General features: G+C 51.1%; 1 protein-coding gene across 1 annotated transcript in view; it reads left to right on the forward strand.

Moving 5' to 3' along the window:
* Positions 1–26,655, forward strand: part of trim105 (tripartite motif containing 105) — a 29,083-nt gene extending 2,428 nt beyond the window's left edge. Inside the window, exons 2-6 of the mRNA XM_072512679.1 lie at positions 10,057–10,152; positions 12,435–12,668; positions 14,630–14,649; positions 19,929–20,038; positions 24,940–26,655. Of these exons, the coding sequence (XP_072368780.1) occupies positions 10,057–10,152; positions 12,435–12,668; positions 14,630–14,649; positions 19,929–20,038; positions 24,940–25,484 (1,005 nt within the window). The 3' untranslated portion in view covers positions 25,485–26,655. The remainder of the gene's footprint in view (positions 1–10,056; positions 10,153–12,434; positions 12,669–14,629; positions 14,650–19,928; positions 20,039–24,939) is intronic.
* Positions 26,656–27,310: the final 655 nt, after the last annotated feature.

Genomic DNA, 27,310 nt, shown 5'->3' on the forward strand with positions numbered 1-27,310 from the left:
CCTGCACACCTTTAGGTTGTGGGGGCGAAACCCACGCAAACACGGGGAGAATGTGCAAACTCCACACGGACAGTGACCCAGAGCCGGGATCGAACCTGGGACCTCAGTGCCATGAGACTGCAGTGCTAACCACTGCACCACCCTGCTGCCCGTCCATATCGTTCTTGACCACAAAGAGGTTGTCCACCCTTTGGGGACCCATGCCAGCTCTGCCTGGAGTAATCCCGACCCTGCTGCCTCTGCCCTGCAAATGTGCCCATCAGATTTCCCATTCCCTCTCCCTCCTTGGCAACGGATTCGAAGCCATTACCACTCACTTCACAGTCCGCACCACCCCCTGCCCCCTCTCTTGGCCAAAACCTTACACCTGTCTCCCCTCAGCGAATGGGAAAAGATTTTCTTTGTGTTGACTAAACCCTCCATAATCTTGTGCGTTTCTCTCAAACCTCGCCTTTGCACCAAGAACAATCCCCAGCCGAGCACTGTCCTTAAAACAATCTCCCGTCACCGGGACCATTGTCTTGTGAGAGTACCTTTTAACAAATGGGTGTTTACTGCTGCAGTGATGTCAGAGAGTGGGTGGAGCTGGGCTGTCTGTCCGCTTTTTACTTTCGTTTTAGGCTGTTTGCTGCAGGGTGTGCTTTAGTTTCGTTTTCAGAGCTGGATAGTTGCAGTCACAGCCAGAAGGTCTATTAGAGTCGCTCTGTAATCTAAAGACTGTAAATCGATCCTGGTGATTTAAAATTAATAACAGTAGTGACTTTAACCTGAGGTGCTTCTGGTAAAAGGTGTTTTAAGTTGTATGGATGTTAAAAGGAAAGCTTAAAGGATTACTTAGTGTTGTATTCTTTGGGGGTTGTATTTGAATTCATGGCTGCTAAGATTTACTGTATGTTTCAAAAAGGTTAACTTGAGTTCATAGAATAAACATTGTTTCGCTTTAAAAATTACTTTTCCATTTCTGCTGTATCACACCTGTAGCGTGGGCCGTGTGCTCCCCACACCACAATCTCATAAAAGTTGTGGGTCAGGTGAGCTCCATGATACACTTTGGGGTTCTCTAAACCCTGGCCCATAACACCATTTGGTAAATCTCCTCCACCGCTCCCACTCAAGGACCCTCGCATGTGCCAAAAAGTGTGGTGACCAGAATTGGACTCAATGCTCCTAGTTGTGACCTAACCAGAGCTTTATAGAAGTTCAATATAACTTCACCTAAGTCAGAATATTGTGGGTTCGGGTCCCACTTGAGACAGTTAGAGGCTGGTTTAGCACAGTGGGATAAACAGCTGGCTTGTAAAGCAGAACAATGCCAGCAGCGCGGGTTCAATTCCCGTACCGGCCTCCCCAAACAGCCGCCGGAATGTGGCGACTAGGGGCTTTTCACTTCATTGAAGCATACTTGTGACAATAAGCGATTGTTATATTAAGCACAAGGTCCAGCCACTCCCAGTGTAGTACCGAGGGGGCACCATTATATCCGGTCGGATGTTGAACTGAGGGCATGTCTGCTCTCTCGGGTGGATAGGAAAGATCCCATGGCAGTATTTTGAAACCGAGGGTGATATGTATCAAGTGAGTGATGTATACCTAACTTAGCGGCTTGGGCGAGCATTTATCCCTCAAACAACATCACTTTAAAAAAAAGATTATCATGGTGCTGCTCGTGGGATTTTGCTGTGCACAAATTGGCTGCTGTGTTAATCATAGAATCCCTACAGTGCAGGAGGAGGACATTTGGCCCATCGAGTCTGCACCGAGGCTATGAAAGAACGCCAAACCTAGGCACACCCCCCCTCCCTATCCTCATAAACCCACCTAACCTTTTGAACACTAAGGGCAATCTAGCACGGCCAATCCACCTGACCTGCACATCTTTGGACTGTGGGAGGAAACCGGAGCACCCGGAGGAAACCCACGCACACACGGGGAGAACATGCAGACTCCGCACAGTAAAATCAGCATTATCTGGTCTCTGTGGGCCAGAGAGCTCGATGCCTGGAGCCGCGTATGGGCCAGAGAGCTCTATGTCGGGTGGCTCGTGTGGGCCAGAGAGCTCTATGTCGGGTGGCTCGTGTGGGCCAGAGAGCTCGCTGCCTGGAGCCGCGTGTGGGCCAGAGAGCTCGATGTCGGGTGGCTCGTGTGGGCCAGAGAGCTCGATGTCGGGGGCCGTGTGTGAGCCAGAGAGCTCGATGTCGGGTGGCTCGTGTGGGCCAGAGAGTGTGCTGCCTGGGGCCGCATGTGGGCCAGAGAGCTCGATGTCGGGGGCCGCATGTGGGCCAGAGAGCTCGATGTCGGGGGCCGCGTGTGGGCCAGAGAGCGTGCTGCCTGGGGCCGCGTGTGGGCCAGAGAGCTCGATGTCGGGGGCCGCGTGTGAGCCAGAGAGCTCGATGTCGGGGGCCGCGTGTGGGCCAGAGAGCTCGATGTCGGGGGCCGCGTGTGGGCCAGAGAGCTCGATGCCTGGAGCCGCGTGTGAGCCAGAGAGCTCGATGTCGGGGGCCGCGTGTGGGCCAGAGAGCTCGCTGCCTGGGGCTGCGTGTGGGCCAGAGAGCTCGATGTCGGGGGCCGCGTGTGGGCCAGAGAGCTCGCTGCCTGGGGCCGCGTGTGGGCCAGAGAGCTCGATGTCGGGGGCCGCGTGTGGTCCAGAGAGCTCGATGTCGGGGGCCGCGTGTGGGCCAGAGAGCTCGCTGCCTGGGGCCGCGTGTGGGCCAGAGAGCTCTATGTCGGGGGCCGCGTGTGGGCCAGAGAGCTCGATGTCGGGGGCCGCGTGTGAGCCAGAGAGCTCGATGTCGGGGGCCGCGTGTGGGCCAGAGAGCTCGCTGCCTGGGGCCGCGTGTGGGCCAGAGAGCTCGATGTCAGGGGCCGCGTGTGGGCCAGAGAGCTCGCTGCCTGGGGCCGCGTGTGGGCCAGAGAGCTCGATGTCGGGGGCCGCGTGTGGGCCAGAGAGCTCGATGTCGGGGGCCGCGTGTGAGCCAGAGAGCTCGCTGCCTGGGGCCGCGTGTGGGCCAGAGAGCTCGATGTCGGGGGCCGCGTGTGAGCCAGAGAGCTCGATGTCGGGGGCCGCGTGTGGGCCAGAGAGCTCGATGTCGGGGGCCGCGTGTGGGCCAGAGAGCGTGCTGCCTGGAGCCGCGTGTGGGCCAGAGAGTTCGTTGCCTGGGGCCGCGTGTGGGCCAGAGAGTTCGTTGCCTGGAGCCGCGTGTGGGCCAGAGAGCTCGATGTCGGGGGCCGCGTGTGGGCCAGAGAGCTCGATGTCGGGGGCCGCGTGTGGGCCAGAGAGCTCGATGTCGGGGGCCGCGTGTGGGCCAGAGAGCTCGATGTCGGGGGCCGCGTGTGGGCCAGAGAGCTCGATGTCGGGGGCCGCGTGTGGGCCAGAGAGCTCGATGTCGGGGGCCGCGTGTGGGCCAGAGAGCTCGATGTCGGGGGCCGCGTGTGGGCCAGAGAGCTCGTTGCCTGGGGCCGCGTGTGGGCCAGAGAGCTCGATGTCGGGGGCCGCGTGTGGGCCAGAGAGCTCGCTGCCTGGAGCCGCGTGTGGGCCAGAGAGCTCGATGTCGGGGGCCGCGTGTGGGCCAGAGAGCTCAATGTCGGGGGCCGCGTGTGGGCCAGAGAGCTTGATGTCGGGGGCCGCGTGTGGGCCAGAGAGCTCGATGTCGGGGGCCGCGTGTGGGCCAGAGAGCTCGTTGCCTGGGGCCGCGTGTGGGCCAGAGAGCTCGTTGCCTGGGGCCGCGTGTGGGCCAGAGAACTCGCTGCCTGGGGCCGCGTGTGGGCCAGAGAGCTCGTTGCCTGGGGCCACGTGTGGGCCAGAGAGCTCGCTGCCTGGGGCCGTGTGTGGGCCAGAGAGCTCAATGTCGGGGGCCGCGTATGGGCCAGAGAGCTCGATGTCGGGGGCCGCGTGTGGGCCAGAGAGCTCGCTGCCTGGGGCCGCGTGTGGGCCAGAGAGCTCGATGTCGGGGGCCGCGTGTGGGCCAGAGAGCGTGCTGCCTGGGGCCGTGTGTGGGCCAGAGAGCTCGATGTCGGGGGCTGTGTGTGGGCCAGTGAGCTCGATGTCGGGGGCCGCGTGTGGGCCAGAGAGCTCGATGTCGGGGGCCGCGTGTGGGCCAGAGAGTGTGCTGCCTGGGGCCGTGTGTGGGCCAGAGAGCTCGATGTCGGGGGCCGCGTGTGGGCCAGAGAGCTCGATGTCGGGGGCCGCGTGTGGGCCAGAGAGCTCGATGTCGGGGGCCGCGTGTGGGCCAGAGAGCTCGATGTCGGGGGCCGCGTGTGGGCCAGAGAGCTCGATGTCGGAGGCCGCGTGTGAGCCAGAGAGCTCGATGTCGGGGGCCGCGTGTGGGCCAGAGAGCTCGATGTCAGGGGCCGCGTGTGGGCCAGAGAGCTCGATGTCGGGGGCCGCGTGTGGGCCAGAGAGCTCGATGTCGGGGGCCGCGTGTGGGCCAGAGAGCTCGATGTCGGGGGCCGCGTGTGGGCCAGAGAGCACGATGTCGGGGGCCGCGTGTGGGCCAGAGAGCGTGCTGCCTTGGGCCGCGTGTGGGCCAGAGAGCTCGCTGCCTGGGGCAACGTGTGGGCCAGAGAGCTCGATGTCGGGGGCCGCGTGTGGGCGAGAGAGCTCGATGTCGGGGGCCGCCTGTGGGCCAGAGAGCTCGATGTCGGGGGCTGTGTGTGGGCCAGCGAGCTCAATGTCAGGGGCTGCGTGTGGGCCAGAGAGCTCGCTGGTGGCTGTTGTTTTCAGTAGGACAGGTAATGCGCTGACTAATTTTCTCTGTTGTTTAACGGTGTCTCTCTACAGCTTGTCATGTGACCCAGTCCCCATTGAATTGTGAAATAAGCAAATATATCAACACTAACCCGTGTTAACACCTTGTGTCTGAGACAGAGAAAGAAGCATGAATGGGAATTGGCGCAGCTCCCAATCCCTCGGGGCCTTTCTGTCATTCAGTAAGGTGTGGCTGATCCTCTATGTTAACTTTACTGTCCCACACTATCCCCACATTCCCTCAGTGTCCAGCAATCTATCGGTCTCCATCTTAAATATACGCAATGACTGAACATCCACAGTTTCCTGGGGTAGAGAATTCCAAAGATTTACAGCATTGAGTAAAGAATTTTCTTTTAACCCGAGACATGCGACCCCAGCCAGGGAGAGACTGGATTGACCCTGTCAAACCCCGCAGGACAGAAATGGGCCATTTGGCAGAGTACACCTATCCCAGTGCTTAAGCTGCGGGAGGCATCCCCCTCCCCCTACACACAGGAGGCCATTCAGCCCTTACACTCAGTTGCACTGCTCTATTCCATCATGGCTGTTCTGCATTGTTAGGGCAACAAAAAAAAAGGGCAAAATTGTGAGGGCTCCCCGTGTGTGCGTGGGTTTCCTCCGGGTGCTCCGATTTCCTCCCACAGTCCAAAGGCGTGCAGGTTCGGTGGATTGGCCGTGCGGGGCTGGTTTAGCACACTGGGCTAAATCGCTGGCTTTTAAAGCAGACCAAAGCAGGCTAGCAGCACGGTTCAATTCCCGTACCAGCCTCCCCGAACAGGCGCCGGAATGTGGAGACTAGGGGCTTTTCACAGTAACTTCATTGAAGTCTACTCGTGACAATAAGCGATTTTCATTTCATTTCATGCTAAATTGCCCTCAGTGTCCAAAAAGGTTGGGAGGGGTTATTGGGTTACGGGGATAGGTGGAAGTGGGTTGGTGCAGTCTCGAATGGCCTCCTTCTGTACTGCATATTCTATGTTCTAAAGATTGTTTCTGGTATCAGAAATTAACCACCCGAGAGTTTTCAAGGAAGCTTTGCGGGGACGCGGCAGTGTAGCGATAATTGCACTGGACTGGCAATCCTGGCTCATGCACTCTCTGGGGACACGGGTGCCCCCACGGTGGTCTGGCCCGCGATCGGGGCCCACCGATCCGCGGGCGGGCCTGTGCTGTGGGGGCACTCTTTTTCTTCCGCCTTCGCCAAGAGACCCCCTCCCCTGCGCATGTGCGGGGATGACGTCAGCAGCCGCTGATGCTCCCGCGCATGCGCGGACCCGCGTCGCCCGGCGAAGACCTTTCGGCCCCGGCTGGCGTGGCGCCAAAGGCCTTTCCCGCTAGCCGGTGGAGCGGAAACCGCTCCGGCGCGGGCCTAGCCTAGCTTGGCCCCTAAAGGTGCGGAGACGTCCGCACCTTTGGGGTGGCCCGACGCCGGAGTGGTTCCCGCCACTCCATCACGCCGGGACCCCCCACCCCGCCGGGTAGTGTAGAATCCCGCCCCTGGTCTCCGTAATGGTGACCATGGCACTTCATCGATTGTTGTGAAAACCCGTCTAGGGCAGGAAATCTGCCGCCCTTACCCGGTCTGGCCTACATGTGATTCCAGACCCACAGCAATGTGGTGGACTCCTAACAGCCCCTCGGAAATGGCCGAGCGGGATACTCAGTTCCAAGGGCAATTATGGATAGCCAACGAGCACTGGCCCAGCCTGTGACTCTGAACATCCCATGATTTAAACAAAACCGCATTCAAATTCCGCCAGCGCAGTTTGAAAAATGTAATTGTTTCTTTTTTAGTCGGGAAATGAAGCTCATTTCAGTAAAGTGTCCATGGTTCTGTTGGATTCTGGTTCGCCAATGTCCTTTTTGGGAAGGAAACGTTGCCACTCTCGCCTGGTCTGGGCCTGTATGCGATCCCGCATACCTCTCTTAACTGGCACTGAAATGGTCGAGCAAGATGTTCACTGGTGTAAAACCGCTTCGGAAATCTGTAATAAAACCGTACTGACAAACTGATATTGACCTGGGCATCGGAGATGACAACCGTACCCCCAGCTCAGTCGGTCCGCCTCACTAACAAGGGGACTTGTGCTAAACATCTTCTTTATTCACTCATAAGATGTGAGCGTTGCCGGCGGGGGGACTGACCCGCAGCCTGACACAATCATTCTTGTCAATTGTAGATCGGTTGGGTGTTAATTGCAGTCCTGGTGGGTATTAATTGGGATCTGGCTGACCCTGATTCTCAATTTGCACAGGCTGCAAGAAGGTTATTACAACAGCTGCCTCCTAAATGAAATTTATCTTGCAATTGTGTCTGTGTCTATATGTATGCTTCCAACACCAGGTTAAAGTCCAACAGGTTCGGTTCGAATCACTAGCTTTCGGAGCACTGCTCCTTCCTCCGGTGAGCTCCTTTCACCTGAGGAAGGAGCTGCGCTCTGAAAGCTAGTGATTCCAAACAAACCTGTTTGACTTTAACCCGGTGTTGTAAGACTTTTTACTGTGCCCACCCCAGTCCAACGCCGGCATCTCCACATCCATATATATGCTGTGTTTGTGAACCTGCCTCCACTTCATCTGACAAAGGAGCAGCGCTCCAAAAGCTTGTGACTTCAGATAAAGGGGCTGTTTAGCACAGGGCTAAATTGCTGGCTTTGAAAGCAGACCAAGGCAGGCCAGCAGCACGGTTCAATTCCCGTAACAGCCTCCCCGAACAGGCGCTGGAATGTGGCGACTAGGGGCTTTTCACAGTAACTTCATTTGAAGCCTACTTGTGACAATAAGTGATTTTCCATTTTCCATAAACCCGTTGGACTTTAACCTGGTGTTGTGAGACTTTTTACTGTCCCTAAATGAAAGTGTACAAAGACTCGGCTCCACTGTACTATCAGGAGTTCGAACAATACTCATAGAATTCTAACCTTTATTTTTTTTAAATAAATTTAGAGTACCCAATTATTTTTTTCCAATTTAGGTGCAATTTAGCGTGGCCAATCCGCCTAGCCTACACACCTTGGGTCGTGGGGGCGAAACACACGCAAACACGGGGAGAATGTGCAAACTCCACACGGACAGTGGGCCAGAGCTGGGATCGAACCTGGGACCGTGGCGCCGTGAGGCAACAGTGCTAATCACTGCCCATGAATTCTAACCTTTCAACCAACACCCCAGACTCCTCCATTATCACCCGTGGTCGCATAGGCAGGGCCAATCCCACCAAAGGAGATGCCACAGTGACGGGAGTGAGTGCCTCGGAGAGTCCTCAACGTTGACTCCGACCCCGTGAAGTCTCATGGCATCAGCTTAAACATGGACAAGGAATCTTCCTGTTGATCATCCCCCCCCTCCCCCCCGCCTCTCACACACTCAGCTAATGAATCGGTGCTCTTCTATGTCAAACACCAACTGGAAGAGGCACTGAGGTGGGGACAGGAACAGAGAAGGCATTCTGGTTGGGGTGACTTCAGTATCCATCATTGTGCTGACCAAGTGTTGAAGAATATAGTGGCCAGACTGGGCCTGCAGGTAGAGCCCAAAGAGGGTCAAACCTACTGGGCCTCTTCATCACCGATCAACCCTGTCATTATTGCGTCTGTCCATGACTTTAGCATTGGTGGGAGTGAGCACCCCACAGTCCTTGCCGAAACAAAGTCTGATCTTCATATGGAGGACGCCCGCCATCATGTTGGGCACTGCCCGACATATCCCCCACTCTACCATTCTGTTGAATCCAGGGAATGAAACCTGGTTCAATGGGAGAGCAGGAGAGCCTGTCATGAACAGAACCTTCCAAAACAATTAACTAGAAAAACAAAGGTCATGTGTTCTTGGGGACGACACCACCAGCAGGTTCCTCTCCACGTCGCACACCATCCTGACCTACAAATATGTCGTCATTCCTTCCCTGTCAAAATCCTGGAGATTATTCCTAACAGACCCTGGGTGTACCTACGCTACACGGACTACCACGACAGGGCGGAGGAAGGACGATAGGGCCACCAATACCCAGAACAGGGTTGTTGTTCATCTCCAGCTATGCCTGGAACACCATGTTGCGTTTGGCTTCCGGCAGATCCACTTGCCTCAGTTCCATCACTTTCAGTCAGCTGTCTTCCAAGCTGATTGCAACATCTGAGATAGAGGAACTGAAATGACGTGGGACAACCTCCTCCTAGTCTGAGTCTCGCATGATGTAAAACTGCCCGGAATTTGGCATTGAACTGGGATGGTGCCAATCAATCTCCTGGACAGCTGGTTAGAGAAAAAGCCCCCCCAAAAATTACCAGGGCAAATGTCCTACAAGTTGCAGACCTTCTATTAATCAAATGTCACCAAGTTACCGCTCTTAAATATATTGAATGTTGTTCGAATGAGTTAACTTTCTTTTTTTTTTTAGAAAATATTTTATGAGTTTACTTTCTAAAACATTGTCCATTCGCCCTAGTTTGTGGCAGATATGCAAATAAAACATATTGTTGTGGTGGGGGGGGGGGGGGGGTGGGGGGGGTGAATGGAGAATGCTCCTCAAAATGCGGTGGGAGTGGGGGGGGGGGGGGGGGTGGTGAATGGAGAATGCTCCTCAAAATGGGGTGGGGGTGGGGGGGGGGGGTGAATGGAGAACGCTCCTCAAAATGGGGTGGGGGTGGGGGGGGGAGGGGGGGGTTAATTTGTGGCAGCCATTTGCTGTCGTGCCCAAAGTGGAAACTACCCTATTGTAGGCAGCGCGGTAGCATAGTGGTTAGCACAATCGCTTCACAGCTCCAGGGTCCCAGGTTCGATTCCGGCTTGGGTCACTGTGCGGAGTCTGCACATACTCCCCATGTGTGCGTGGGTTTCCTCCGGGTGCTCCGGTTTCCTCCCACAGTCCAAAGATGTGCGGGTAGGTGGATTGGCCATGATAAATTGCCCTTAGTGTCCAAAATTGCCCTTAGTGTTGGGTGGGGTTACTGGGTTATGGAGATAGGGTGGAGGTGTGGACCTTGGGTAGGGTGCTCTTTCCAAGAGCCGGTGCAGACTCGATGGGCCAAATGGCCTCCTTCTGCACTGTAAATTCTATGATCTATCCAAACTAGAGAATCCCCACCTCCGATAACTTGATTACCAATAGTTATTAAAACCTATTGATCTCCCTTGAGTAGGACCGGAATGTTCTTTCCGGAATCTTCTTTACTGAACCTGTGCGTCCCGATGTTATCTTTCCCGTACCAGCCTTCCCGAACAGGCGCTGGAATGTGGCGACTAGGGGCTTTTCACAGTAACTTCACTTGAAGCCTACTTGTGACAATAAGCGATTTTCATTTAATTTTCAGAAACAACTGACTGACATCATGAAATGTCACCGGGACCAAATGGATAACTTTGTGAGGGTGAAGCAGCGGAACGAGGAAAAGATTGTGGGAATCAAGGTAAGTTTGGACTGGATTGTGGGTCCCTTGTCTGCTCTTGATCTTTTCATTGAGGATTGTCAAAGTGACTTTGGCCTTCTTAATTTCTCCGCTCCTCTCCGCTGCAGCCCTGTCTCCCCCTGAACCCGAGAGAGCCAGACCTCTCTCGGGTCCATCACTGACTTTACCAAATCTGCCCTAAGGGTGGCGCTGTTGTTGTCCGGCACACTGACCTCCACCTCACAGAGGCTGAGCGCCAACTCTCAGACACTCCCTCCTCCTCTCCCTGGACCATGACCCCATCGGCAAAAATCACATCATTGTTTCCAGGGCTGTCACTGACTTCATCTCCTCTGGAGATCTTCCCTCCACAGTTTCCATCCTCAAAGTTCCCCAAGCCTGGACAGCCCACTTCTACCTCCTTCCCCAAATCTACAAACAGGACTGTCCTGATAGGCCCATCGTAACAGCCTGTTCCTGCCCCACTGAACTCGTGCCTTCCTATCTTGCCTTTATTTTCTCTCTCCTTGTCCTGCTTCCAACCTACATTTGGCGTTTCCTCTGCCCTCTGTCATATCTACAATTCCCAGTTTCCTGGCCTTAACCGCCTCCTCTTCACTATGGATGTCCAATCACTCTACACTTCCATCCCCATCAGGAGGGCCTGACGGTTCTCTGCTTCTCCCTTGAGCAGAGGCCCCAACCACTCCCATTCACCACCACTTTCCTTTGCCTGGCTGAACTTGTGCCCCCATGCCCCACTTTGGTTGGCCGGAACTTCAAACGGGTCTGGCCCACTTCCTGCACTTCTGCTCTCACCCCTTCCCCGCCCTCCCAGAGCCCTGATAGTGTCATACTTATCCTCACTTTGCACCCCACCAGCCTCTGTATTTGAAGCAACATCCTCTGCCAACTCCAGCATGATGCCACTACCATACATCTTCCATTGCCTCTGTGATACCCTGGTCTACTCCTCTATCACCTCTGACATCCCCTTCCCACCGGCACCTTCCCATGCAATCCCTGGAGGTATAACCCCTGTCCCTTTGCCTCCTGCCTCCTCACCGCCCAAGACCCTAAGCACCCCTTCCAGATGAAGCACCATCTCTTCAGGCAATATTCGCTGCTCCCGATGAAGTCTCCTCAACATTGGGCAGACCAAACGCAGACTGGCTTTGCCGAGCACGTCCGTTGAGTCTGCAAGGATCTCCTGCCCCGCAACCAACCTTCCGGCATCTCGCCATTTTAATTCACCACCTTGCTCTCATGGTCACATTCCTGTCCTTGGCCTGCTGCAATGCTCCAGTGAAGCCCAACAGCAGCTGGAGGAGCAATTCCTCATCTTCCGAAGAGGAACTTTACAGCTTTCTGAACTCAAAATTCAACAACTTCAGACCATGAACTCTCTCCTCCAGTTTGAATTCCTCCCCCCCCCCCCCCCTCAATCTCCCTCTCCCGTTCTCATATTTTGCTTTCCAACAGTTCTGACCTTTAATCTGCTATTAACACCTACTCTGGAACAAAGCTTTAGTCTTTAATACTATCATTATCACTCCCTTTGTCTTATTGCATATTTATCATTTAATACCTCCTGCCCACTAACCTAAGCCTGACCTTCTATCTGGGCAGCACGGTAGCACAGTGGTTAGCACTGTTGCTTCACAGCTCCAGGGACCTGGGTTCAATTCCCGCTTGGGTCACTGTCTGTGCGGAGTCTGCACGTTCTCCCCGTGTCTGCGTGGGTTTCCTCCGGGCGCTCCGGTTTCCTCCCACAGGTCCCAAAAGACGTGCTGTTAGGTGAATTGGACATTCTGAATTCTCCCTCTGTGCACCCGACCAGGCGCGGGAGTGTGGCGACTAGGGGCTTTTCACAGTAACTTCATTGCAGTGTTAATGTAAGCCTGCTTGTGACGCTAAAGATTATTGTTATTACCTTGCCCTGCCTTCTGCTCTTCCCATATTTTTAGCACCATAAAACTCATTTGGACTGGGATTAATTGTGGTGACCCGTTAAATCCTGGAATGAGCTGATTGCGATGTGGGTGGGAATGATCCTGAGTCCGGGGGTTGGGGAGGGGGTGGAAATCAGCTGAGAATAAACGGAATCTGATAAATAATTGGAGAAGAAAAAATTGCCGGGTTATTTAAAAAGAGCACTTGGGTTTGGGAATTAAGTAGTTTGAAAGGTCCGGAGTGGGCGCGATAGGGCCGGATGGCTCCTGCTGGTGGTTCTCTGAGCCGGTGCTGGTTTCCCCGACAAGAGGTTTGGAAACGTTTCGAGAATGGGTTTTCTCTTTTAACAGAGAGACGCTGCCGAACTCCAGCGGAAGGTGAGGAGTGACTTTGAGAAGATGCACCAGATCCTGTGGAAGGAAGAGAGCAGCCTGGTGACGGAGCTGCAGCGGGATGAGGCCTCGGCTCTGGACAAGCTGCAGAGGCACGTCCAGCAGCTGAGCGCGGGGCTGGCGGAGCTGGAGCAGCTGGTCATCAGCACCCAGAGCTGCCTGGAACAGCTGAAGAGTACGGTGCTGATTGAGGTAACCACTGTACTGGGGTGGCAGTAAGGGGGAGGGAGTGTGAGTGACGAGTATGACGTGCCCCCCCCCTTCCCGGCGGGCTCGGGTTAAACTGGGCGGGTTTAACCAATCCGACTTACAGACACCTCAGCAGGTGGAGAGTCCGGGGACTCTCATCATGGACTCATCGCCGAAACCAAAAGTCTTTAACAATCGGGTCAAAGCTTTCTAAATTTGGTTGGCGAGGTTCCGTTTCCTAAGAGGAATGGTGTATCAGATATCAAGACACAGATTTAAGATGAAGAGTCAGTAGGGGGTTTAGCACAGTGGGCTAAACAGCTGGCTTGTAATGCAGAACACTGCCAGCAGCGCGGGTTCAATTCCCGTACCGGCCTCCCCGAACAAGCGCTGGAATGTGGTGACTAGGGGCTTTTCACAGTAACTTCATTCGAAGCCTACTTGTGACAATAAGCGATTATGATTATTATTCTATATGAGGAGACTTTTTTTAATGCTGTGAGTTGTGCTCTGTCTGAAAGGTTGGCTAATAACTTTCTGCCAGGAACTGGATAAATACTTGAGGAGGAAATGTTCAATGGGGGTAGGGCACGATGTGTGGGACTAGAACCATCACAGGCACAGTGGGCCAAATAGCCTCCGACTGTGCGCTGTAGAATTGGCTGACTGTACTCCAGTTCAACGCACTGGGTGCTCTCCACTCTTGCTTCAATTAAGATGAAAGTCCAGCGTCCCGCGTGCTCGGCCTGTTTGGTCTCTGCTTGTCTGTTGCTCGTTCCATGTACATACCAGATGTTTGAGGTTGGCGAAGACAGAGACAAACTCGTGACTGGTTTCTCTCACTTCCACTATTTCTAAACCACTGACTTTAACTCTTAGCAAGAATAATTCACCAGCAATCACCTGAGTAAAGAAGAGGTTAACTCGGGATGCCCCAAAGCCTTTTTGTTGTTGTTGAAGCGTTGAGCTGTAGAAATGTGGCAGCCAATTTATGCACAGCAAGCTCCCACAAACTGCCAGGTGACAGTCACCAGATAATGTGGCCTTTTGGTGACTCTGATTTGAAGGGTAAGCAGAGTTTCAGGTTTAATTATTTGGGGAGCACTCCCTACTCGTGTTTGAAATAGGGGCCGGAGGATCGATCACCTCCTGAGAGGGCCGGCTTAACATCTCCATCCAGAAGGTTACACCTCGGGCAGTACAGAGCTGCCTCCATGTCTGCTGGGATTACATGCTCAAACCCATGACATTCTGATTTGGGCGAGTGTGGGACTCTGGGATTAGTTTTGTATTGATCAATGATGTGTTTAAGGTGAAGCTAGGTCAGCGTTACGAGAGAGGATGTTGATAAAGTGGGAGGAGACTAATAAAGTGTAAATGCTAGCACAGGCCAGTTGGGCAGAATGGCCTATTTCTGTGCGGTAAGACTTTTGTTTAAATTCACGGGATGCGGGCATTTGTTACCCACCCATAATTGCCCTTGAACTGGGCGGCTTCCCGAGGGCAGTTAAGCAGTATCCACATTGTTGTGGGTCACATGTAGACCAGGCTAGGTAAGGACAGCAGATTTCCTTAGTGAACCAGATGGGGTTTTCCGACAAGGGTTTCATGGTCACCATTACTAAGGCGAGCTTTTAATTCCAGACTTTATGAATTGAATTTCAATTCCACCATGATGGGATTTGAACGCATGTACCTATAGCATGAGCCTGGGCCCTGGATTACTAATCCAGCGACAATGCCCCTACGCACGGTCTTCCTATGACTACAACCCACAGCACTGGTGGAATGGGTTCAGTTAAATTGACCCTGAACCATGTGGAGCTCCAAGAATCCAGACTAATGGAGGAGGTGATCAGTGTGTTCGGTTAATGGGAGGCACGGTGCACCCAGCAGTGATGGGAGTGATGCGCACTGGAGCTTCGAGATGTATCTAACTCTGCCTCATTGTGTTTCTGTTTCAGACCCGGGGTCTAGCGCGCAGGTATGTTATCTCCACTTTCACTTCATTGTACAAACATGCTCTCTGTTAACGATCGAGATTGGACTGAGCTCAACATTGCGTTTGTGCAAAACCTTCCTGCCTGTGCCCCCGCCTCGTATCAAGCCCTCCGTTCACACGTCAGACCCAATGCCCGCAGAAACACACTGGCTCCCGATCTCCTGACACCTTGATTTTAAAGCTCTAATCCTTGTCTTGAAATTCCTCTGTGGCCTTGTCCCTCCTGATCTCTTTAATCTCCTACAGCACCATAAAAAGGTTTGAGATCTGCACCCTCCTGCAATTCTATCTCCTTGAGTGTTGTCTGCCCAGTAGGCCTCATAAAGAGGTTCTGAGTCATGTGCTGTTGAACATTTTAAGTGTTTATTGATAACATGTAACAATGTTCATTTCTACAGGTTAACTCCATGCTTGCTTGTAGACAGGTCTCTGTCCATCCAGCCCACAACTTTCTACTCACAGGGCATGTGTCTTTTTACATCAAACTGTGGGCGGTACTGTTTCCCAGTCCCACATCACTCTTGCTGTTCCAGATCTCCCCCCCCCCCCCCCCCCCCCGTCCCAGTATTGTTCCCTAGTAATGGTTTGCCTAAAACACAATGCAGTTGATGTAAATGCTCTGGATGTGGCAATTCATTCCGCGTTATATAAAATGTGTTGAATAATGTAGTGGAAAATGTGGACTTGCTGATTTCCTCCTTTATTGACATAACGGGGGCCCAAGTCAATCAGTAAAATCTTAAAGCAGTTCAAAGTAGTAAGGGGAGGTTGTGCCTGACAAACCTGTTAGAGTTCTTTGAAGAGAACAAATAGGTTAGACCAAGGAGAGCCAATGGATGTTATCAATCTTGACTTCCAAAATGCCTTTGATAAGTTGCCTCACGGGAGACTGCTGAGTAAAATAAGGGCCCATGGTATTCGAGGCAAGGTACTAACACGGATTGACGATTGGCTGTCAGGCAGAAAGGCAGAGAGTTGGGATAAAAGGTTCTTTTTCGGAATGGCAACCGGTGACGAGTGGTGTCCCGCAGGGTTCAGTGTTGGGGCCACAGCTGTTCTCTTTATATATTAACGATCTAGATGACGGGACTGGGGGCATTCTGGCTAAGTTTGCCAATGATACAAAGATAGGTGGAGGGGCAGGTAGTATGGAGGAGGTGGGGAGGCTGCAGAAAGATTTAGACAGTTTAGGAGAGTGGTCCAAGAAATGGCTGATGAAATTCAACGTGGGCAAGTGCGAGGTCTTGCACTTTGGAAAAAAGAATAGAGGCATGAACTATTTTCTAAACGGTGACAAAATTCATAATGCTGAAGTGCAAAGGGACTTGGGAGTCCTAGTCCAGGATTCTCTAAAGGTAAACTTGCAGGTTGAGTCCGTAATTAAGAAAGCAAATGCAATGTTGTCATTCATCTCAAGAGGCTTGGAATATAAAAGTAGGGATGTACTTCTGAAGCTTTATAAAGTATTAGTTAGGCCCCATTTAGAATACTGTGAGCAATTTTGGGCCCCACACCTCAGGAAGGACATACTGGCACTGGAGCGGGTCCAGCGGAGATTCACACGGATGATCCCAGGAATGGTAGGCCTAACATACGATGAACGTCTGAGGATCCTGGGATTATATTCATTGGAGTTTAGGAGGTTGAGGGGAGATCTAATAGAAACTTACAAGATAATGAATGGCTTAGATAGGGTGGACGTAGGGAAGTTGTTTCCATTAGCAGGGAAGACTAGGACCCGGGGGCACAGCCTTAGAATAAAAGGGAGTCACTCTAGAACAGAGAAGAGGAGAAATTTCTTCAGCCAGAGAGTGGTGGGTCTGTGGAATTCAATGCCACAGAGGGCGGTGGAGGCCGGGACGTTGAGTGTCTTTAAGACAGAAGTTGATAAATTCTTGATTTCTCGAGGAATTAAGGGCTATGGAGAGAGAGAGCAGGTAAATGGAGTTGAAATCAGCCATGATTGAATGGTGGAGTGGACTCGATGGGCCGAATGGCCTTACTTCCTCTCCTATGTCTTATGGTCTTAACAAAAGCTATCTGATAATGAACTTGCTTAAGATCTTGCCTTAATTCTGCTTTTAATTAAAGGTAGTTCAAAGCATTGACCACATGAAGGGCAAAAAGTAAATTACATTGAAAAACCAACCGTCCAGCATCTGCTGGGAAAGTGAAAAGAAAGCAATCAATATAAACAGTGAGCACAAAGCAAAGTTGATGGTAAACGGGCTGGTGCGCCCAACTCCCTTGAGAATACAGGGGACGTTTCATTATGCACAGTGCACAGAGACTAGAATCCTTTGTTGTGGCATTTTCCATATTTCTTTGACGTATATTGATTCGGAGGCAGCTACAAGTTCTTTTTCAGAAGAGAGAACAGCTCTGAAAAGTGAGCTTGATTGCATACAGGAATACTGCAGTCAAATACGTGACCAACTCCTGGTCAACCTGTACAAGCCGAGGATTGGACAAGGAAAGCCTTTTCTAGCACTGCTATAGGATTAGGCAGCACATTATTCTTTTATATAAAAATGTTTTTGTTTTTTTTTAAATATATTTATTAAAGTTTTTTAACACAATTTTCTCCTTAACCCCCCCCCCGTAACAAAAAAAAAAAAAAATGAGAAATCGCGCAGAGCAAGATATATACATGGCAAAATGATATATTTACACAGCTCTGTACACTGGCCCTCACCCGTACGTGCCAGTTTCCCCAACCCTTCATGTTATCTCTTGCTCATCCACCCTCCCAGGCAGTCGTCCCCCCCGTCCCCCCCAAGGTTGCTGCTGCTGCTGACCGACCTTCCTCTAACGCTCCGCAAGATAGTCTAGGAACGGTTGCCACCGCCTGTATATAAAAATGTTTTTGCGCTACCATTGCGATACATCGGAGAAGATAGGTCCCTAGAATAATGCTGCACTGAAGGAGACCCATTGCCCATTGTGTGTGTGTGTATGTGAGTTCTATAATATATACATGATTACATGATCAGGGGTTATGGGAGAAGGCAGGAAATGGTGATGAGAAAAATATCAGCCATGATTGAATGGCGGAGTGGACTCGATGGGCCGAGAGGCCTAATTCTGCTCCTATGTCTCGTGGTCTTATACATGGGATAGAATGTAATCTATGAATGTTGCATGTTGCAGTGCTGCATATAGCAATGTGTGTAGTGCGTTCCTGAATTGACACACTAATTATTTGTGAGGCATCTGATCGAATTGCCAGCACTGAATTGATTGTTCTATAGAGCAGTGATTTTAAAAGTGGGGGTCGCGACCCGCGGGTGGGCGTGGGATAATATAAAATGGGTCGCAAAATGATCTCCGGGGATCGCCGACCTTTTTCCCCATTTTCTCCCTGGATGAATTCTGGCGACAGCGCAGTGCATAGTAGCCACGTTAGGCTGAGGTAGAGGCCGGTGCCGTGAGTGACCCTTCTGCCTCGCTGCGTCACTCTTGTAGTCACTACCACCGACACAGCCTCGAGCAGCCACTCCTGTTCCTGCAGCAGCTGATCAGCCAGGTTAGTCGGCACCTGCATCTACAACTGAAGAGTTTAAAAGAAAAAAAAAAATCAATTATCTTTAAATTTATTTCCTGCAGACACTCCTTCTGCACAACATTAGTTTCCAGCACTCCTTCGTGCTTTTTCTTCCAGGCCTTCACCCCACCCAAAACCAAGTGACTGCCATCTGGAATATCTATCAACAAGTACCCCAGTCAGTAACTCAGAGGCAGAGTACTCCCTTATACTGGACCTAGCTCCAGCAGATAATTCCTGTGTCTCCTGAGGGGTTCTCCCCACCTTTCAATTGCTCCATTTTCACAAAGCTGATTTCTTTTTGCCCCATTCTGAACCCGCTCTGGTGCGATGGGTGTGAGTTTGGAAACTTCAACCATCCCAGTCAAGGGGGGGGAAATAACATCTGTTCAAGTGCAGATCACAGGGAGCACAGAGACCGATTTCGGAGTTAATGTTCTGAATCGGATGCGTGGTTAATGTCTGCCATTGTTAAAATTGTCAATGAATCTTGAATTTCTGTTACCATTGACGTCAGTGTCGGTTCAATTTCTGTGACAGTTAATCTGTTGATGTCTTGTTGAGTTTCAGTTACTCTTGTCAATCAGATCTATGTTTAAAGTTGTACTGTGGGTGCATAAGAGATTTGATGTGTACTTAAATTGGGGACCACTCTCTGCTCACTTTCTCCGAGGCCAGTCGCTCTCTCGGTGAGACTGACTTTGCGATCAATGGTGAGTCTCCGTCCTTCCCCATCAGCCCAAAATCCAGGCGTGTTTCTAAGAAATCCCTCAATCCCCCTTCAAACACCTCCGGAGTCTGGGATCAAATGTCTTGCCTCACTAATCTGTGCAGATATTTTTATTACAAGTTATTTACATCTCCAAATAGTAACAAAATAGAAAATATATTGTCATTTACAATTTTTTTACATTTAATAATACAGAACTGCCAACAATGAACGTGATGTTATAAAAAGTAACTGTGGAGAATCTGTTGTCTATTGAATCCAGAACGTGGCGAGGGCCGTGAGAGGCAGCTATTTTGCAAAAATGGGTTGCCAGAAAGAAAAGTTTGAAAAACACGGCTGCAGAGCGTGAGGAGCAGTCGTATCTTTGTGAAGGTTAAATCCTGAGCGATCTCTGCTACCCACAGTGACGGACCGTACTCCGAGGTTTTCTCTATCTCACAGTTGTTGCGAGGCGATGTTGCGAGACGGGGGCTTTGTTTCCAGTGTTTATCGTCAATGTCGGGTGAAATTACAGCGGCTGCTACAGAGAAGATAATGGCAGCCCAGAATAAGATCCAAAGCTCGACAATAATTTGGACTTCAGTTTTATTTCATGCTCACTTTCTGGAAAGTGCATCACATCCGTTCTGGGGCTAATAAAGACCCTCCCTCCCCGTGGGTGGTTTTGTCAGAGAGTTGAGCTCTCACAATAATGCATGATTTACTTTCTTACTGGTACACGTACCAGTTTGCTGTCACCTCTGTGGACACCTCCACTCCCCCTCTTTCTCTCTGTTACTGTCCTCTCTTTATTTTATGTTCTCCATTTGCTCTTTCCTGTGCCTGAATTTTATTTGCAGGGATGGATATGTTGGAAGGTTTTGCACATTCCCTTTTCTCCCCTGTCTCTCAGATCCTGCTGCCTCATTCATACCCAACCCCGTTTCACGCTCCCTCCCCACAGTGCTGGCCAGCTGTACCACTGATCTTCTCTTCCGTTCTCCACAGTGTGCACGTTGAGAGTGAGCCAGATGTCAGCAGCCATCTCCGCAGTGCTCGCTACACGGGACCTCTTCAATACATCATCTGGAAGAAGATGTACAAAGCCCTGGAACCAAGTAACTATGAGCATCTCTGCCAATCATGAACTCTTTAGTCCAGGTCTTTTTTGTGTTTTCTCTTTGCTACCTCTCGCACTTTGAGTTGAGGGATTTCTGCATTGCTGAATGCAGCTTTTCACCATTCAATGTCCAACCATAAGTTCCTGACTTTATGCTTCCAGTCAGGAATACACCCAGTAGCAATAGAGGGTAATGCTCCCTCTACACTATCCCCGTGAAACACTCCCAGGACAGGTACAGCACGGGGTTAGATACAGAGTAAAGCTCCCTCTACACTGTCCCCATTAAACACTCCCAGGACAGGTACAGCACGGGGTTAGATACAGAGTAAAGCTCCCTCTACACTGTCCACATCAAACACTCCCAGGACAGGTACAGCACAGGGTTAGATACAGAGTAAAGCTCCCTCTACACTGTCCCCGTCAAACACTCCCAGGACAGGTACAGCACGGGGTTAGATACAGAGTAAAGCTCCCTCTACACTGTCCCCATCAAACACTCCCAGGACAGGTACAGCACAGGGTTAGATACAGAGTAATGCTCCCTCCACACTGTCCCCATCAAACACTCCCAGGCAGGTACAGCACGGGGTTAGATACAGAGTAAAGCTCCCTCTACACTGTCCCCATCAAACACTCCCAGGACATGTATAGCACGGGGTTAGGTACAGAGTAAAGCTCCCTCTACAGTGTTCCATCAAACACTCCCAGGCAGGTACAGCACGGGGTTAGATACAGAGGAAAACTCCCTCTACACTGTCCCCATCAAACACTCCCAGGACAGGTACAGCACGGGGTTAGATACAGAGGAAAGCTCCCTCTACACTGTCCCCATCAAACACTCCCAGGACAGGTACAGCACGGGGTTAGATACAGAGTAAAGCTCCCTCTACACTGTCCCCATTAAACACTCCCAGGACAGGTACAGCACGGGGTTAGATACAGAGTAAAGCTCCCTCTACACTGTCACCATCAAACACTCCCAGGATAGGTGCAGCACGGGGTTAGATACAGAGTAAAGCTCCCTCTACACTGTCCCCATCAAACACTCCCAGGCAGGTACAGTACGGGGTTAAATACAGAGTTAAGCTCACTCTACACTGTTCCATCACACACTCCCAGGACATGTATAGCACGGGGTTAGGTACAGAGTAAAGCTCCCTCTACAGTGTTCCATCAAACACTCCCAGGCAGGTACAGCACGGGGTTAGATACAGAGTAAAGCTCCCTCTACACTGTCCCCATTAAACACTCCCAGGCAGGTACAGCACGGGGTTAGATACAGAGTAAAGCTCCCTCTACACTGTCCCCGTCAAACACTCCCAGGACAGGTACAGTGTGGGGTTAGATACAGAGTAAAGCTCCCTCTACACTGTCCCCATCAAACACTCCCAGGACAGGTACAGCACGGGGTTAGATACAGAGTAAAGCTCTCTCCACACTGTCCCCATCAAACACTCCCAGGACAGGTACAGCACAAGGTTAGATACAGAGTAAAGCTCCCTCTACACTGTCCCCATCAAACACTCCCAGGACAGGTACAGCACGGGGTTAGATACAGAGTAAAGCTCTCTCCACACTGTCCCCATCAAACACTCCCAGGACAGGTACAGCACAAGGTTAGATACAGAGTAAAGCTCCCTCTACACTGTCCCCATCAAACACTCCCAGGACAGGTACAGTGTGGGGTTAGATACAGAGTAAAGCTCCCTCTACACTGTCCCCATCAAACACTCCCAGGACAGGTACAGCACGGGGTTAAATACAGAGTAAAGCTCTCTCCACACTGTCCCCATCAAACACTCCCAGGACAGGTACAGCACAAGGTTAGATACAGAGTAAAGCTCCCTCTACACTGTCCCCATCAAACTCTCCCAGGGCAGGTACAGTGTGGGGTTAGATACAGAGTAAAGCTTCCTCTACACTGTCTCCATCAAACTCTCCCAGGACAGGTACAGCACGGGGTTAGATACAAAGTAAAGCTCCCTCTACACTGTCCCCATTAAACACTCCCAGGACAGGAACAGCACGGGGTTAGATACAGAGTAAAGCTCCCTCTACACTGTCCCCATCAAACACTCCCAGGACAGGTACAGTGTGGGGTTAGATACAGAGTAAAGCTCCCTCTACACTGTCCCCATCAAACACTCCCAGGACAGGTACAGCACGGGGTTAAATACAGAGTAAAGCTCTCTCCACACTGTCCCCATCAAACACTCCCAGGACAGGTACAGCACGGGGTTAGATACAGAGTAAAGCTCCCTCTACACTGTCCCCATCAAACACTCCCAGGACAGGAACAGCACGGGGTTAGATACAGAGTAAAGCGCCTGCTACACTATAAAGATCCTGTCTCCTCCGATTCACCATTGTGGACGGTCTGGTGCTCAGTCGCAGTTTGGGACTGGAAACCAAGTTGACGAGGCCTAGGGTAGAGACTGATGGCAGCTCTGACCCCTGAGCTGAATTCCAGATCACAAATCTGTCTAACTCGGCCTTGAATAAATTCAGTGAGAATTTCACAGCTCACTGGGAAAGAGAATTCCACAGACTCTCATCCCTTTGAAAGAAGAATTTCTCCTCGTATCCGCTGTAAAAGGGAACCCTCTTATTCTTGAACTGTGTTCCCTAGTTCTATTTTCCAATGAAAACAATGACCAGATCCCTAAGCTGAAAGGCCAAAGCACCAACCATTCCCATTCCCGCACAGTCTCCATTCCCATTCCCGCACAGTCTCCATTCCCATTCCCGCACAGTCTCCATTCCCATTCCCGCACAGTCTCCATTCCCATTCCCGCACAGTCTCCATTCCCATTCACGCACAGTCTCCATTCCCATTCACGCACAGTTTCCTGATGTGCCAAGAAATGGGCTTTATGACAAATTACTGTAAATTGCCGACCATTCATGAATCTTGTGCCATGTGATGTGTGTGCCCATGCACATATGTGTGTGCCCATGCACGTGTGTGTGTGCCCATGCACGTGTGTGTGTGCCCATGCACGTATGTGTGTGCGTGTGCTACCTCAGCCAGGTCCACGAGCATTCAAGCTCCGCTTATATTATGGGATGGGTGCCCGTGGTCCAGGATGGATGAGGCACATGAAGCAGATTCGTGATGGGATTTGTTACGGGCAAGTCATATTTAACTAGGTTGATTGAGGTTTTGGGTGAAGGTAGAGGATAGATGAGGATAACGTGGTCGATGTGGTGTACATGGACTTCTGGAAGGCGTTTGATAAAGTGCCACATAATTGGCTTATCAGCAAAGTTGAAGTCCGTGGAATAAAAGGGACAATGACCACATGGACCTAGACTTGGTTGTGCAGGCCACAACTTCCAAATTTGCAGATGAAATATGAGGAGGATACTGATAGAACTCAAGAGAACTTCGATGGGCTGGTGGAATGGACAGACACGTGACAAACTTCAGTGTGAAGTGATTCATTTTGATAGGAAGACTGCAGAGAGACAATATAAAATAGAGAGTACAATTCTAAAGATGATACAGGAAACATTGAAAACAGGAGTAGACCACTCGGCCCTTCGAGGCTGTTGCGCCATTCATTATAATCATGACCAATCCTCTGTCTCGCAGACAAACTCCTGCACTCCCCCCACACCCCCTGAGGAGCAGAGAGCTAGATGTACATAAACGATTGAAGGTGGCAGTTTGAGAAAGCAGCTAAAAAGACACCTGCAATCCTGGGCTTTGTGAGAAATATTCCAGGGATGAGGAACTGCAGTGAGGTGGCTAGTTTGGAGAAGCTGGAGGCTGAAAGAGGAGAGAAGGTTGAAAGGAGATTTGATCGAGGTCAAGGGGTCCGGACAGAGTAGATAAGGAGAGACTGTTCCCATTGGGGGGGGGGGGGGGGGGGGGAAGGGGTGAGGACTAGAGGGGGCAGTTTTAAAGCGAATGGCAAAAGAAACCAAGGCAACAGGTGAAAAATGAACGCAACGAGCAGTTAGGATATGAATGCCTGAGAGGGAGGTGGAGGTAGGGTCGACCATGGTTCACAGAAGGGAATGCAACAAGCACCTGAGGAGAAAGTTTGCAGAACTGTGATGGAAAGGCGGACAAAGTGCCATTACCCAAAATAAAGAGCCAGCATAAACTCAATGGCCTGAATGACCTTCTGTGCTATGACCATTCTGTGATCCAAGACCTTGTACACTTGAGCTCATTGAAAACTCTGCAGCCTCTATCCTAACTTGCACCAAGTTCTGTTAATCCCCGGGCTTGCTGACCGGCACTGTCGGGGAATCCAGGATTACGGGAATGAGGCGGAAAAGTGGAGTTGAGGATTATCATGTCAGATCAGTCATGATCTCATTGAATGGTGGAGCAGACTTGATGGGCCGAATGGCCTACGTCTGCTCCTACGTCTTATGGTCTTATGAAATCCTGGTCTGGCAATGCCTCTCTTCAAATTCTCGTCCTTGTTTTCAAATCCTCCCATGGCCTTGCCTCTCCCTCTCTCTGTAATCTTCTGTCTTGCAGCACGCTGCACTCCTCTAGTGCTGGCTTCTTGGAACAATCCTAATTTAATTCCTGCGTCATTGGTGGCCATGCCATCCGCTGCCTGGGGCCTGGCCTCAGGAATCCCCTCCCTCAACCTCTCCCGCCTCCCTCTCCAACTTTATCACGCTGCTAAAAACTTAGTGCTGCGTTCAAACTTTAGATCACCAGTATTAATATCTCCTTCAGCATCTCCGTGTCAAATACTGTTTTAGGGTCACTCCAGTGAAGCTCCTTGGGATGGGATGTTTTATTACATTAAAGATGCTACATAAATGCAAGTTGTACCAGTTCAGTGGGATGTGCTACCCGTGTGTCTGAAGCCTGAATGAATGGTTGTCGACCTCAAAATGACCATGGTCTGATATGTTTCCCATCAGCTCCGGCCCGGTTGACCTTCGACTCGAACACCGCTCATCCTAACCTGGCCCTGTCCGAGGATCTGACCAGTGTGTCAGAGGTCAATGAGCAGCAACTTGTTCCCAACAACCCTGAGCGATTCGTTAAGTGCGTCAACATCCTGACCTCCCAAGGCTTCACGGGTGGGAGACACTACTGGGAGGTGGGGGTAGACGGCAAGACCAAGTGGGACCTGGGTGTTGCCAAGGAGTCCGTCGACCGCAAGGTTGTGGTCAAGATTGCGCCTTCCAATGGCTACTGGTCCCTTCGCCTGAGGGACCGCGACCAGTACTGGGCTGGCACGTTGCCATGGAAACGCCTGCCCATCCAGAGGAAGCCGAAGCGGATCGGGCTGTTCCTGGATTTTGATGACGGCCGTCTCTCGTTCTATGATGCTGAGGATATGTCTCACCTCCTGACTTTCCGTCAGCCTTTCTCCGAGAGGGTCTTCCCCTTCTTCAGCACTTGCTTCAACGAGGGGGGCCTCAACTCTGCACCGCTGCGACTCTGTCACATCAACCCATAGTGGGCGGGGGGGTGGGGGGAAGAGAGGGTTGTGGGGGAAGAGTGTAGCATCTGCGAGGTGGGATTCCAGGAACGTTGACAGTGAAGTGGTTTTCTCGGAGATGCTGGCTTCGGATCCACAGCGTTCCCTCCCCACCTCACCTCACCCTCTATGCTTTATACCTGAGGGTGCGATGGGGAGGGGGGGGGGGGGGTAGAGAGAGAGCCACGCTCAATACTTTTCTCTGTCCCTGGCTCTTCCACTCCTACCCCAACTCCTTCCCTCTCTTCCTGGTTCCCACATTTCCTCACATCTGGCTTTGAGTTGGAGAGAGCAAGATGAGGTTGTGACCAGGCTGACAATCACTTTGAACATTGGAGAAATCGCTGAGGGAGACTTTTGTATCCGGGTGGGAAATTTGAGAGTGACAATATTTTCACCTTCTAAAATGTAATAGTGAGCTGGCTGCCACCTGGTGGTGGCTCACAGAACATCGGCCTCCAAAATCCATTTTGGCATTAATCGATTAGTTTGAAAGTTTTGGCTATTTGCAGAGGTGGCCCTTTGTGACTCCAATAAAACTGTTTGGGGGCAATGGGGAGATGTTTCAATCTCCAATCTCCCTCTTTTGTTTCTCTTTCAAATTCTTTCACCCCCCCCTCGTTCTTGCCTATCTTCCCCACATGGTGTTTCAGGTTGAAATATCACGTCCTTCTCCTCCTGCCCTATTCTCACACACCTCAATAATCAATTAGACAATAAACAGTAGCTCCTTTTAGTTTACTTTGATTATCGATGGATTATGTATGATCTATGTCTCTTCATTTAAAAGTTGTAAGTGGAATCTTTCCTGATTTTAGATGTTACAAGCAGAATAATCAATCCTGAAGCAAATGATTCACTTTTTAAATTTGGTTTGCACTGTGCAATTTTGGAAAATTGCTGTGATCGCTTCAGCGTCACTCTGTCTAACGCCTGCGTTGCGCCCGACTTCACCCCCATCCTTACGGCCAAGGGTCCTGGTGTGAAAATTGTGAAGCGAGGCCAGTGACCAGAACAGGGTGCAGAATCAGGACACTGTACGTATTTTGTTCTGCTGAACCTCCTGCTTAGCTCCGGCCTGTGATGCGAACCACCCACTGAAATGTTGCTGTATTAACGATTAAAAAAATAAAGCTTGCGTTGTGAAAAATCTTGCGCAAAGGACTGATTTGGTTTCAAACATTCTCCCGTTCTGAACTGGTTTGCGACTGGTTGGGTGGAATGACTCTAAAAGCTGGATCCGGCAGAGGTATAAATTGGAAAAGCCAACTAAATCATCAGCTACCACTAAAACAAAAGTACAGAACAATGGGGAAGGGGGCCGGGGGGGCGGGGGGGGGGGGGGGTGCAGGCATCATTATGATTCGATGTTGTTCAACTCGTGGTTGTTGAGTCCAGAAGATTGTAAAATACCTCATCAAAAGCTGAGGTGCTCTTCCTCCAACTTGTTCTGAACATACAAACAAATTCATCAGGAGGAGGCAATCCTGCCCCTCCTGCCTGCTCTGTCATTCAATAAGATCATGGCTGACTCATCACCCTCGGAGAAAAAAAATCTCCTTGACTGTCTTTATCTGACCGTCCCTTATTTTTAAACAGTGACCCCCCAGCTCTAGATTCTCCCACAAGGGGAAACATCCTCTCGACATCTACACTGACAATAGCCCTCAGGAATATTGCAAGAGGTAGAGGACAGCGAGGTCAACATGAGAGCAATTTAAATGTCATGTAGCAGCTCTGGGTCATGCCGGTCAGCTGTTCTGGAAATGGTTTACCCCGTCTGCATCAGGAGGAACATATTGTCA

This window comes from Scyliorhinus torazame, chromosome 7 (assembly GCF_047496885.1).
Source record: "Scyliorhinus torazame isolate Kashiwa2021f chromosome 7, sScyTor2.1, whole genome shotgun sequence".
NCBI classification, from domain to species: Eukaryota; Metazoa; Chordata; class Chondrichthyes; order Carcharhiniformes; family Scyliorhinidae; genus Scyliorhinus; species Scyliorhinus torazame.